At 40.5% G+C, this 13,992-nt stretch overlaps 1 protein-coding gene across 20 annotated transcripts in view; it reads right to left on the bottom strand.

Moving 5' to 3' along the window:
- Positions 1-13,992, bottom strand: part of IMMP2L (inner mitochondrial membrane peptidase subunit 2) — a 797,369-nt gene that overhangs the window by 257,352 nt on the left and 526,025 nt on the right. The window contains exon 5 of one of the 20 annotated variants that reach the window (XM_061639984.1): positions 10,271-10,746. The exons of 17 other annotated variants lie outside the window; for them this stretch is intronic. In XM_061639984.1, coding sequence (XP_061495968.1) covers positions 10,698-10,746 — 49 coding nt within the window. In that variant the 3' untranslated portion in view covers positions 10,271-10,697. 2 more of the 20 variants (XM_061639989.1, XM_061639990.1) reach the window with 2 other exon arrangements.

Raw genomic sequence — 13,992 nt, forward strand, 5'->3', positions numbered from 1 at the left:
CAGGCCCCTTCCTGTGGTCACAGCCTTGTTACGGTCCCACCTCAGGGTCCTGCTCTCAAAATGGTTCTCTCACTGGCTCTAGCAAAGATCTCTCAAGATCCCACTGCTAGGCAGCACCACCAGACACTCCCTGTAAACAATATTGCTTTGAGATTGTGCCTTTGTCTCCTCATGGCTTATTGCTACTGTGTGTCTGGGTGCACTTACAGGCCTCAACCCCCCTGTATCTTTGTGTCTATAAAGATTACAGCCCTGGGTTGCTCTGGATGCCTGATGATGCTACACTATCTCTTCACCGCTGCCACCACTGATACTGTTTCCCAACCTTGGTATATGCCCTGCCCACCCTTCTGGTCTGTGTAAACCCAGCCAAGGATCAGGTGTTTTGGTAAACCAAGAAATCTTTATTTATATACACAGGGAATAACAAGATTACTTAAAGGTATAGTCAACAAGCATGTGGTTTCATAAGATGTGTTACTCTTTATGTTTCTTAGTCATCAATAACCTGCCTCACTACCCGCCTAATCCAATCCACCCTATCCAAAACCAACCCACAGAACCAACCTACCGACCCCAATCTCTCTCAACTGTCATCTTCTCATTTATACCTTCAGACACTCAAACGCTCAGCCAATCATCATACAACATTCTCCAACATTCCAACCCATGTACTCCCCTCTCTCACTCAGTCTACTTACCACATATACTCTAATAAACCCGCACTTACCGTATTTACAGTATCATATATACAGGGACATCACATCACCAAAGCCACCAACTTGGATGCCTTTAAAAGAAGATTAGACAAATTCATGGAGAACAGGGCTATCAATGGCTACTAGCCATGATGGCTGTGCTCTGCCACCCTAGTCAGAGGCAGCATGCATCTGAAAACCAGTTCCCGGAAGCCTCAGGAGGGGAGAGTGTTCTTGCACTCAGGTCTTGCTTCCGGGCTTCCCCCAGGCACCTGGTTGGCCACTGTGAGAACAGGATGCTGGACTAGATGAGCCACTGGCCTGATCCAGCAGGCTCTTCTTATGTTCTTATCCCTCTCCCCTCCACTTTCCTTCTCCTGTCATGCAGTGGCTTTGTCAGAGAGATCCTGGATCTCATCCTGGTATATTATCCTGTTTTATTAAATGACATTAAGCCAGAGTTCCCTTGCTGAGACAAAGCAGAGAACTCAGGTTTACTGCAAATCAGGATGTCCTTGCTGAAGCCAGCACATAATGAGAAGAAGACTGTAGTGAATGGCATGATGGGGCAGATTTGCATACCTGACCTCTTGGCAGATGAGTTGCTGCTGCTGGCTGGGAGGGGAGGGGAGGGGTGAGGTGCTGGGAGGGCGGCACAGTGAAAACACATTGGTGGAGCCAATCTCCGCCCAGTAAGCATCAGCAACTCACCTCCTGGGAGGTCAGGTAGTGCTTCTACCTCCACATCACATTGTCCACTACTGGAAGTGGGGTGAGGGAGGAGTGTGTGGCCATGGTGCTCATCTATAGATTCACTGAGATACCTTCTCAATGATACCTTCACCTGAACAAAGGGAAACAGCATGACATACCTCTCCATACATTATTCATTAGCAAGCACTATGCTACTCATGTGCCATTTTGGTTCACTGTTGGGGGCACATGTCTGCACTTAGATGGGAGGAATTAAAATGCAAACATGTGGAGGCTGGGTACCAGTGATTGTTTTTCTTTGCCACTGCAGCCTTCACAGTGTCATCCTGTACATAATGGTCATAGTGCCACCAGACCCACCCACATACACTCTAAGAAAAGTCTGCAAAGAGGAAACTGCTGCTCATATACAAAGACCATACCGTGTGGAACAGTATCTATGCAGTGATAGCTTAAGCTTAATCCTGCTACCAAATGGCACAATGCCAGCTCTTGCAAATATGGTACTCTCACAAATATGAACTGTGCGTAGTTCATCTACAGGATCCTGCTTATTTCTTTTTGGCGTGGGGGGAGGGGTATAAAAATAAACTGCAGCCTATGTGTTCACTCCCCTTAAATATTAGACAGGCAGCATCTCTGTTCCCTTTTAGGTGCCTACTAAAGACCTTCCTCTTTTAACAAGCCTTCTAAATAGAGACCTTAACCCAAACTGCATTTATAATAGAATTGTTTTTTAAAATGTTTTCAAATAATTTTTAAGATGTTTTGTTTAAGATCTTTTTAGTGTTTTTGTCTCTTGCGGTTGCTGCCTTGGGCTCCTTCTTAGAGGAAGGACAAGATATAAATTTAAATCATCATCATTATCACACTACATACATACAAACATACAGACAAATAATTTTCCTTACACAGTTACATGCATTCTTCTCAAATGAACCCATCTGTTTTCACTGAAATTTGCTCCTTTTTAAATATGCCCCATTACTAGCCCACTTATTTCATATTTCTATGATATTCACGTGCTAGGTCCTGTTCAGAACGCAACACAACTATGCAGTTCCTAGCCCTGTTCAGCGCCTACAATCCTCAGATAAACAAAACAAAACATTTTTGTCATATTCATATGCTAGGTCCTCTTCACAACCCACAAACAATGGGGTCCCTTGCCCTGTTCAGGATTTGCGACCCCCTCAGATGAACACAACAAAAAGGGAGGAAAGAAATGGCATGACTTTTGATTAAGTAGAGATGGACTTATAAGGGAGTCAGCTGAGAGAACAAGAGAAGGTAAAGTGAGATGATGTTTGGCATGAGATACCACTCTTCACACAAGCCAGTGGATCAAAGAACAACTTTTACTTGAATATTGTAGGATGTATAGGAGGTTGAGATGAAAGCAGACTTGAAAAGTCATGTTTCTTCAGTGTTGAAGAATATTCATAGAAAATGTAGTAGGCTGAAATAGAATTAATTTAAATTCTAAATGGCCTCACATATTTCACCTTAATTTTGCTCTAGATGCAAATCAAAATCCATACAGGGAGAAAAGAACCCAAACAAAGCATGGAAGTAAAATGAGACCTTGATCTTTTCCCCCCTCCCTTTCCTTTCCTTTTTTTTTTTTGAATGAAGTAAATTAGAATCACTCAAGGCCAAACTGCCCTAGAAATCATATATGTACCTTCTTGATGAGACAACATAATGATTCACTGATTGTAAAAAAAAAATGTCTTGCATATGCTTTTCCAAGCACTGCCTTGTTTCAAAGCTCTGCTGGATTTTGAAACCTGCTTAGTTTGTCTTGGAGTTACTAATGAACCCTCAAAAACTTACTCTGGGGTGATATGTGAAAAAGCTATAAATTTCTTAGAATTATCTCTAGCAAACGTAATAATAAATCTCAACAAGAATATCTAACAAATCTTTCAAGTAATCAGCAACTTTCTATTACCTTTTGACTCCTAGATTAATCTGATCATCATTAAAACCAAACTATTCAGTATCACATTGAAACAAAAAAGTAGCACATGACTACTATTTATAACATCTGTGCTACTCCAGTGAGTACATCAAACTCCATTTGAAACTGTAGCAGCTTAATCTACATCTTCTGTCTCAAACATGCCATACCAGCCTGTCTTTTATTTTACTCCACAATAAAATCAGTTCATTGTAGCATGCAATTAGAAAAATGATAGAAAGAAATGAGCTCTTGTTATTTTTCTCATAACACTGTTGCATTATAGGAGTCCACGTGTGTGCAAAGCAGCCCCTGGATACACATGGATTATTTTCCTAGTACATTCCTCAGTAAACATAAGCTTGGATTCAGAGATCTCTCTCACAAAGTCAGCCCCACTGAATTCTCCCAACGTTCCCATCTTGCTGCAGCTCCCACTATGTCTCATCACATAGTGTTCTACAGGGTCCCTCAACTGTCAGGGACAACTTTTTTGCAGGGGGAGCCCAGGCGCTGGGGGGGGGAGAAGAGCCAGACTGCACTTCAATTAGGCCCAGCCCAAGACAGGTTGGTGTCAAAGGTGAAGGACAATATGAGACCCTTCCCAGCTCCACATTCAGAAGCAAGCTGAATCTTAAGTCAACACTAGTGTCCTCCATCTGAGGCAGCAGGCTAGTTTAGAGGGCAAGGACATGCAGTGTAGCATACACAGGTCGGCTCTCTGATTCCAAGAAGGAGAATGGCCAAGAGGCCTTAGGAAGAACAGCCAGAGGGCTGCTACTGCTGCCCTTGCTCCCAGCATCTGCTGCCTTACCTTACCCTGGCCCTGACATCAATCAATGTTTCAGGTATGACCATGCACTTGCACCACTATTGCTCTTGTTTTGTAGAAAGGCATAAACACCTCAGATTTTAACACATCCTGTAGGGCTGGCAGTGTCTACACAGATGTAATACAATAGGAGGTTTGTGGCAAGTCACAAGGGGGAAAATACCTCCTTTCTTCCAGAGGTAAGAAAATGCCATCTAGGACTTCCCTCACTTTGGTTATACCTGTAGAGTGCATGAAGACATGAAAAATATCAGGGCATTTTACCTCAGGGGACAAATAAAAAATTGTGTGCAATTCCAGCCTTTTCATGAGTGGATTCTTATTCGATATTTAAAGCTAATTATAAGATGTCAAAAATCATTACTATCTTTACTTGTAATTGAAATAGTAAATGCTTTGATACATTTACATATGAATAATTCTGCACTGTGAAGCTGATACAACTCAAGATACAGAGTTCTTGTACTTTCTTATCACTACAAAATGATCGCCTTGTTTTCGTAATTACTTTGGACTTTCATTATTACCAAATGAATTGGGATACAGATATTTAACTGTTTGATCTAAGAAATAATTGCACCATAACATGCTCAATAAAAGACAGAATCCCAAAGTTCTACCCACTTCTGTCTACTTTAGCCTATAGGGAATCTCTGCATTTAGACACCAAAACTTTAGCAGAGAAAACAGTGTAATATAAAATTATGAAAGATATGGGAATCATGCTCACAGTGCTGGCCATGGAGCAATGGTTATAATACATCACCATCTCAAATGAGGTGGGAACAAAGCTGTTCAGCGACTGTTAACCATTCACTTCCGTGTTAGTAATATGCAAGTGATTCTTATCTACTGTACTGGAATTCCCTGGAGTTCTTCATATCTGCACTCCATTTTTATCCCTCCTAAATCACAGAGGTGGTAACTGTGACGCCCTCCCCTGGTTCTCCCTGTCAGGTTTCACTAGGCACCACCAGGGATACCACCAGTCCAGACCGTCCTTTATATGGTTTCTCACTCCGCTCTAGCACAGATCTCACTAGATCCCCCTGCTCGGCAGCACCACCAGTCACGTCCTATAACCAATGTTCCCAGAGACTTTGCCTGAGTCTCTCTCTAGCTGGTTACTTTTGTGACTGCATGCTTATGCTGTTCCCAACCCCCTTGTATCTTTATAGATAACGCATACAACTCTGGGTTGCTCTGGATACTTGAACTGTTATTATTCCTCCCTTCACAGCTGCCACCTTTAGATACTGTTTCTGTTCAGCCTTGGTAATTACCTTGCCCTCCCTTCTGGTATGTATATCCCCCAGCCAAGGATCAGGCCTTTGGTAAACCAAATAAGTATTTATTAAATATCAGAAATAACAAGATTAGTTTTAGAATGTTTCACAAGCGTATGGTTTCATCTATTCCTGTTTTGTACTTGACTTATTATTAATCAGAACTCCAACTCCCTCTTTCTCCACACTCCTGACCTCCACCCTCAAACACCTCTTTCTCCACACTCCCAACATCCACCACCAAACACCTTCTTCTCCACCCTAACATCCATCCATCAAACACCTTCTTCTCCAACCTACTAACATCCACGCCGATTCAACTGTCATTCTTCCATTTATACTCCCAGCCATTCAAACGCTTAGCCAATCATCCAGCATTCTACTGCTCATGTACTCCCCCCTCCTCTTTCACTCTACTTACCATATGTCTTCTATATAAACAGCACTTACCATATTTACCCTACAAGCAGGAACATCACAGTAACCGATAGGCCATTTTTTATTTTTGCCTTGACTTTTAAATATTCATGGCAGAAACTACTGGCACAAGGCGTTTGTTTTGAGAAAGGGGTACTGTATGGCTCACAATAATACATGAAAAGAGGCTTGCTGTGAACTTGGAACAGCTGAGCAGAACAAGTCTGGGTTGTGTTTTTTAAAAAAGAAAAATGGGGTGGGTGGAAAGCACAATGGAAAATACTGAGTGTGTTATGAAAAGGAAATCTGATTTTGGGACAATTACAAAATCATTACTCTCCATTGCTAACCATTATATTCCATCCATGCAGATCACTAGCTGACATATCTGAAGTAGTCATTTGAAGACCTTAAGGGAAAACGACAAAAGATCAGTACAAACTTTATATCTGTTAGGTAGAGTGACTTATCATCCCTACTGTGGGAAAGTTTCACATGGACTAGGTCCCCCCCTCCTGGGACAAATAAAACACACTGTACAAACCTCTGCTGTCCTGTTTGACAATGTCAATTAGTTGGCACATTAACTTGAACTCTATTCAGATATTCACTGCTAAACACAGAAAAGCACTGGACTGCCTCTGCCTCCTCAATAACACTGTACACATCGGCAATGCTCTCAAACAGATATGTGTCTGGTTAGGTCTGAAGGGGGCCACTTTAACTGCACACAGGATTTCCAACACAGAAATGAGAACACCTATTGGCCTGGATAATCATCCACACATTGGAAACCTTTTGTGTAATGAAGGTTGCCCCCTTCAGACTCAGCCAATTTGTTATGGCTTAAGAGCTTTGCCAGCACACATGGCATTACTGAAGGGGCAGACCTAGCCTGTGTGTTCCCGTAGTTCCCTTCACATGTTTGGGAGAAGACACATGAAAAGGGCTATTGACCACTAGCAATCTTCTGAGAGTAAAAATCAGTTTGCCTTTATTGGAATCAATGTAACTTTGCTAATTCCTATCATTTAAAAAATAAGAGTTGTTGTATTTAATTACTCATATGGAGCACCAAAATCAATCTTAAATAGCATTAACACCTATATGAACCCACTGGGAGCCATTCAGAGTTTTGGGGTGCGGTGTCATCAATATACAGAAGACATCCATCTCTATCTCTTCATTCCACCTGACTCAGGAGAGGTTCTGCAAGTGCTGAATCAATGCCTGGAGGCAGTGATGGGCAGATTGAGGGCCAATAAACTGAAACAGAAGGCCAACAAGATGGAGGTTCTGTGGGTCAGAGGGTCCTGGGTCTGGGAATTAGAGAGGCAGCCTGTTCTAGACAGATTGGCACTCACAGTGAAGAAGCAGGGGGAAAGATTGGGGTGCTTCTACATCCCAATCTGTTGCTAGAGACCCAAGTGGCCTCAGTGGCAGGGGCACCTATGCCTAGCTCTGGCTGGTTGTCCAGCTACGGCTGTTGCTGGATTGGGATAGCCTGGCCTTGGTACCTCATGTTCTAATAACATCCCAGATAGATTATTGCAATGCACCCTTGATGGGGCTACATTTGAAGATGGTCTGGAAGCTGCAGCTAGTGCAGAATGCTATTGCTCAGTTGTTAGTGGGAACAGCAACAAGGGATATCACCTCAATCCTGAAACCTTTATGCTGAGTGCCCATAAGCTATTCAAAGTCATGCTATTAGCATATAAAGCCCTAAACAACTAGGGGCCCAAGTATTTGCGGGAGGGTCTTTTCCAATACCAATGACCCCATACATTATGTTCAGCAGGAGATGCCCTGCTCATCTCATCTATAGAAGAGGCTAGGAAGATTGTGACATGAGACAGGGCATTCTCTGTGGTGGCACCGCATTTATGGCTCTCCCTCCCAGATAATATTTGGTATATTCAAACTAAGGCTGAAGACATTTTTATCTGTCCTGGCATTTGGTTCATAAAAGGCATTGATTTCTGCGAGTGGCCATATAGATATTTATCACTGCTGATTTTAATGTGATTCATTGTGATTTTGTGGTTTTAATTACGGTTTGTTTGTGCTTTATTTACCCTGCTTTCTAGCTGACCTGTGTTCCAGAAATATAGGAAGGATCAGTTGTAATAATACTGAATAAATAAAGAAATGTTTACTTGTTTATCATAATGGGAGAAAGAAGGGAGGAAAGCTGCTTTGGAGACCAATAACTAGCAATATATTCAGACATAATGTCAGGTGATTCTAAGGTTTTTGTCACTGATAACTCTTAATATTGGGTCAGAGGCTGAAATAAAGAGGCTAAATTAAATTTGAAATGACTTCTAAACAGATTTTTCAGTAGAAAAAAAGATATTCAGTGTAAGTGAAAGTATTTCATTCAACAAAGGGACACAAATCCTATTTCCAGGGATAGCTTGCTGGGAACGGTATTGTGCTTGAAAAATGTAGGAATCCTAATATGTAAATAAACAAATTGTTCAAATTTACTTTTAGATTTCAAATATTGCCAACCATTGCAACTATCACACAAAGAATTATAGGTACTTAGAATGTCACATCAACGACTTTTGTTTCCCGTTCTGAAACAAGTCTGCTACCCAATCTGCATTTTGTTTAATCTAAAAACTACTGTAGATGTTCTTTCTTTCTCATGAGTTTCAAAGGCAGCTTATGATACTGAGCAGCGATGAGAAAGCAAAAGAGGGAAAATGAAAAACCCTACAGGGTACATAAAAAAGTGAAGCAATGTTCTGCAGACTGGAACCAATGGCCATGTTCCAGAACTATTCAGAGTTCTCATTTGCATATGGAAGTATTGCAGACACAGGGAATGCTTCATGTGGATTGAGCATTTTCTGACACTGGCCCCATGTTCACGCAAAGAGCCGCCAGATTGAGATAAGAGTATTTAAACATATTTTATAGGCTCAATATGCGCTTTACAGACGTACTTAAAATGTCAACTGCTGTAAAATGTGCAGCATAGTTACTTTCTGTGTAATTAAATGAACTGTGTTCCAGCTAAGGGTATCATTCCTGTTGCATTCTTTATCACAAATCTATGGACTCTTATAAAATACATTTTCATGCCTTGTTTGTCTAACTGCACAACTTGTCCCCATTCCAGGTCAGTAATATTTTATAGTGCAACAAGGCAGAAACAAATAAATGGGAAGCAAAGGCAGATAGATTTCCTGTTCTATTCCATTCAAATATAAACCCACATCAATGCAAATGTGTGTGTGTGTTAAATTTGTATGGCTACTGATTACCAACCTCAGGTAATGTACATAGCATGTGTTCCGTAACGGAGAGACAGAGAATACAGTATTGTGCCTAAATCTATTCTCTAGTTTCTCAAAAGAGGCTGCCATTTTTCTACCTCATTCTCTGGCAACCCAAGAACTCCTTCAGAATGCTGTTGGGTGCAGATCTTGAGTTTATCACTGGCTGGTGGCTGAAGGTGGTGTGTGCATTTCTCCTTCTAAGTAAGCATTTCTGCATCACCCGGCAACCTCCAGGGCTTCCTGATCTGAAAATGCCTTATTGGAGGAGTGACCCTATGATGTCTTCCTCTGGGTTTAAAATTGAAGCACAGGCACTCAGGAAGGCTGCATTGTGCAGACCACTGGTGACTTGTAGAGTGACTTGTAGTAATGAAAACAAGGACACTCAACAAACACCCCTCAGCTGCCTCAAAAGTAACATAAACATGACGCAAACCCTGCCCTCCACCCATTAAAATGTCACTGATGTTTTCTCCTCTGCCCCTTTGATAATTTTTGAATGCAATTTTTTTCTTATTGATGGTGAATGGTTGAGTGGAAATACAAGGAAACGTTTTGGCACATCACTAGAACAAAACCCCCAAAGCATAGAAAACACAAGAAATACACATAGATATGTAAAGGTAATGACATCAGAAAACATGCCATGGACATATTCATTCACCACAGGACATACTAAAAATAACGTCTGCATGATGAGTAATTCTAGCCTCGACTATAATATTTAGAAGCACTTACCACACAAATCGTCAGCAGTCCTTGCCTTCACCAAATCATCTCGGCATGAGTAAATGGTTCTAAAGAGGGGAAGTTGTTCACTTACCATCTTTACGTCTATTAACAGAAGTAGAATCTGCATTCATTAATGTAAACATTACTAAGGCTTTCCTGGAATGGATGGGTCTCTGGTTTTGGTATAGATCTTCTTTATTTCCATTCTGAACTCTTGACATTTGCAGTTACTGAAACTCAAAGCTGCTGCTCCTCAGAAAATAGAAAATCAACTTGAGAAATGTTGCCCTTTCAGTCTAAAGAAAACTTAAAAGTGTTTGATACTTGCCACTCACTTCAAAGCCTGTAGGGTTGGGACAGAGCTTTCTTCTTCAAAAGGATAATAGCTTTGCTGGATAAGGAGAATACAGAAACTGAAAAGCCACAGGGACAGGCCCACACTCCCAACAGCAAAACCTCTCCTGTCTTGGACAGATTGTGGAGCTGAAGTATGAACTTCCATTTGTTTCCCATTCTTAACCCTGGTTTTAAAAGGGGTTTCCCCTCTGAAGAAAAGGTTTAGCAGCGACAACTAATTGTGATCATCATATGCTGTTTTCAGGTTTCAGAGGCGGTATGCTTCTCAAGAAGAGTTGCCAGGGAGCAACAACAGGAGAGAATTCTTAACTTCATGTCTTGCTTGTGGGCTTCTCAGATGCTGTGGAAGATGTGATGCTGAACTAGATGGACCTTTGGCCTGATCCAGCAAGGCTTTCTTGAAATTCACCTCCTTGTGTTCCACCTCACCCAGGATTTTGTTTCACCCAGGTCTCTAGAATACAGAGAGCTAAAATGGCACCCAAGGCTACAACATGGCTCTTAATCCCAACTCTCCTTTTCTTTATACACCCCACAACATTTTTCTCCTACAGACACTTAGGCAAAGGCCTCTTTAAAGGGGTTCCACCAGAGCTTTGTTTTTCAGTTGCTATGCACACAAACCCAGACACAATCTAATGCCGGTAAGCAGCTGAGTTTCATGCGTGCATATGCCAGGGATGAGAACAACTCTGCAAAGTCTTCCATTTCTTTCCTCACTGTAAGGGAAGTTAATTCTCAGCCTACAAGTGAGTTAGTGGGCTTCTCAATTCAAGAGATGGCATCTGTTAGAAATAAGGAAGGAAAACAGAAACTAAGTCTCAAATATGCACTTATGTGGCTCCATCTCTCCTTTTCTCTTTGTAATTGATGCCTTTTCTTCTTTTCTTTTATTCTCTATTACGCACAAATTGCTCAAGTATGCTGAAAGGATCAGCAGAGAAAACTAATTAGCAGAAATTGATTTACATTTCTAGTTAGGCAAAATGAAATTATACAAAGATCACTGTGTGCATGAAGGGGTGGTCTATCCCTTCCCTCACCACTACAAACCCACCTACCCCCAATAAAACTGTCCAGTAAAAAAAAAATGACACCAATGGGATTTTTTCTTTGTTAAGCATCACAGAGGTGGCAGAAGGGCTTCTGAGAAGGGAAAGGTAAATCTTCCCTCATGTGCTGTGATCCTGATAACAAATGCCTCCTCCTGTATCTGTAATTAATAAAAGAAAATCCAGAGATGTAGCTGCATGCTACACATTAAGTTTAAAATATAGATTGGGTTACACTGAATCCATATCAAACCACAGAGCACAGTGAGGTGCCTTCAAATACAACTCTTATCAGAACCAGGAGAATTCTATTTCTTAGACGCATTTGCACATCTTAGCATTGTGCTTCCCCTTTTGTCAAAGGGCTCAAAGAGTTAATTGTGCTGAAACAAATATTAGCATAATGCCTAAAAATACAATTTTCTTACCTAGCTAGGAAAACATGGCACTAACATGCTGAAGTTAAAATTGTAGAGTAACTTATTAAGAAATATGCAGTAGCCATGGCAAGATTTACTACAAATATGCTGGAAGTGCTTTTAAAAATTAATTTTATGCTGCTATGCTTGGTTTAATTAGCTTTCTTCTTCATTTACAAAGCATAGCTGTCTCATTTATGAGCTTGGTCTCTCTTCCCTTACTTGTAAACCTGTTTAATTAAAGTTCAAACAACTGTGTAAGGTTCAGAAACCCTAGAGTGATTTTTACCACTTAAAAGCCTAAATCCTCATTTTATCATGCTTGCTCTATCTCTTTATTACATTAGCAACATGCCAAAGGTGTGGATCAAAATATCCCAAAAATAAGATGCACCCTTCTGCCCCACCTTATTAGAAGTTGTCTTCCAGTTCTGCAGTTTTGCTGGTACTTTCATTTTGAAATGTAAAGATGGTTTTGTAAGTGGTAAACTTCTGATCAACTTCCTTAGATAGCAAAGCTATTTTCTAAAATTCATAAAAGATCACCTTTCCTTTTAAGCACATACCTATGTCTAATATGTACATTGATTGCCTCATTCACCAATATATTCCATCCTTTGAAAACTCCTATCACTTATTAGCCTGTAATAGTAGGTCACTTCGCTTTGGTTTTCAGTTACAGAAATTTCCATTAAAATCTGTTTCAGCATATATCACTTGCCCTTTGTGTTATAAGGAAAGATTTAGCAGTAATTGTTTTGTTGCTATTTGTAAAACTGAAACTTACTCACCAGAAATGCTGCTTAGGACAAAAATGGAACTTCAACATTTACTTTTGTTTTATTCTATTTATTTTTATGTTAGTAGTTGGTCCTATTCCACTGCTCAGAAAAGTAACAATATAAAACCCTTCTATAAAAGCCAACCAGTAAATTTAATATAAAATCTTACCAATGTTAAAACTCCACCATAATCCAACTATAGCCTTAGCCACCCCAACCTGCTTTTTACATATTTTTTAAACACCATTTCTAAAATATACTCAGGTTCAGCTAATGGCAAGTCTCCAAGAGGGAGAAATAGACTTTTGATAGGCAACCACCAAGAATGTCTCTCCATGTCCACTTGACCTCATAACCCACACACTAATGGTATATAGAAGATAAGGTTGGCTAAACTTTAGGAATGCACCTAGATTTTTAAAAATGGTTCAGAAGTGTGTGTACGCCTATATATGTGTCAGATGTTATCAGAATACTGAGTGCATATTCCTTTTGTCTATACATCTTTTCCATCTTTTAAAAAAAATTACTATATACAGTACAACACAAAAACAAAGATTCCTTGGGTGATTTACAAGTAAAAATGAACACCGTAAGATATCAAAATAAAACAAAAACATGAACTTTAAAGCAGCATAAAACCAGCAACAGAGAATAACATCAGTACAAAGGGTCCACAAACATTACGAGCTTGAAAGATTAAAATGCCTAGGAAAATAAAAAGGTCTCCCTGTAGTGCCCAAAAGACTATAACGTAGATGCCAGATGAGCCTTTCCATGGAGGGCACTACACAACTGAGGTGCCACCACCGAAAAGGCATTTTATCTAGCAGCCACCCATTGCACCTCATTTGGTGGTGACAACCAGAGAAGGACCTCAAAATATTATCTGAAGGACTTGGTAGGTATAAGTGAGAGAAAGGAATCCTTCAGGTAACCTTACCCCAAGCTGTTTAGGGCTTTAAAGATTTACTCCAGCATTTTGAATTGGGTCTGGAAGTGGACTGGAAGTCTATGCAGATGGCGAAGTACTGGCATAATATAACCCCACTGGCCAGTCCCAGTTAACAATCTTGTTGCCCTTTATTAAATCAGCTGAAGTTTCTAGGCTCTTTTCAGAGCCATGTACAGCATATTGCAGTAAACCAAATGAAAGACTATCAGAGCATGGTATGTATAGGTTAAGGGGAATTCAAGTTGAGCAGTTAATGTGCATAACTGGCCATTGTGCATATTCTCCAGGCCTTGTGGAGAACGTGTACATAATCCACCCATGAAGAGGGAATTGTGCACATTTCCCAATAAATATACATAATTTACAAAAAGCCTTGGTAAAAATGCATATATTGACTGAATTTTGTATATTCTGCAGTCGTTCTGCACAGTCTCCAACAGGCTTGGCAAATGTGCATATCTCAATTCCATTTTGTACATTCTCTGGCCAATA

This window comes from Rhineura floridana, chromosome 8 (assembly GCF_030035675.1).
Source record: "Rhineura floridana isolate rRhiFlo1 chromosome 8, rRhiFlo1.hap2, whole genome shotgun sequence".
Taxonomy (NCBI): Eukaryota; Metazoa; Chordata; class Lepidosauria; order Squamata; family Rhineuridae; genus Rhineura; species Rhineura floridana.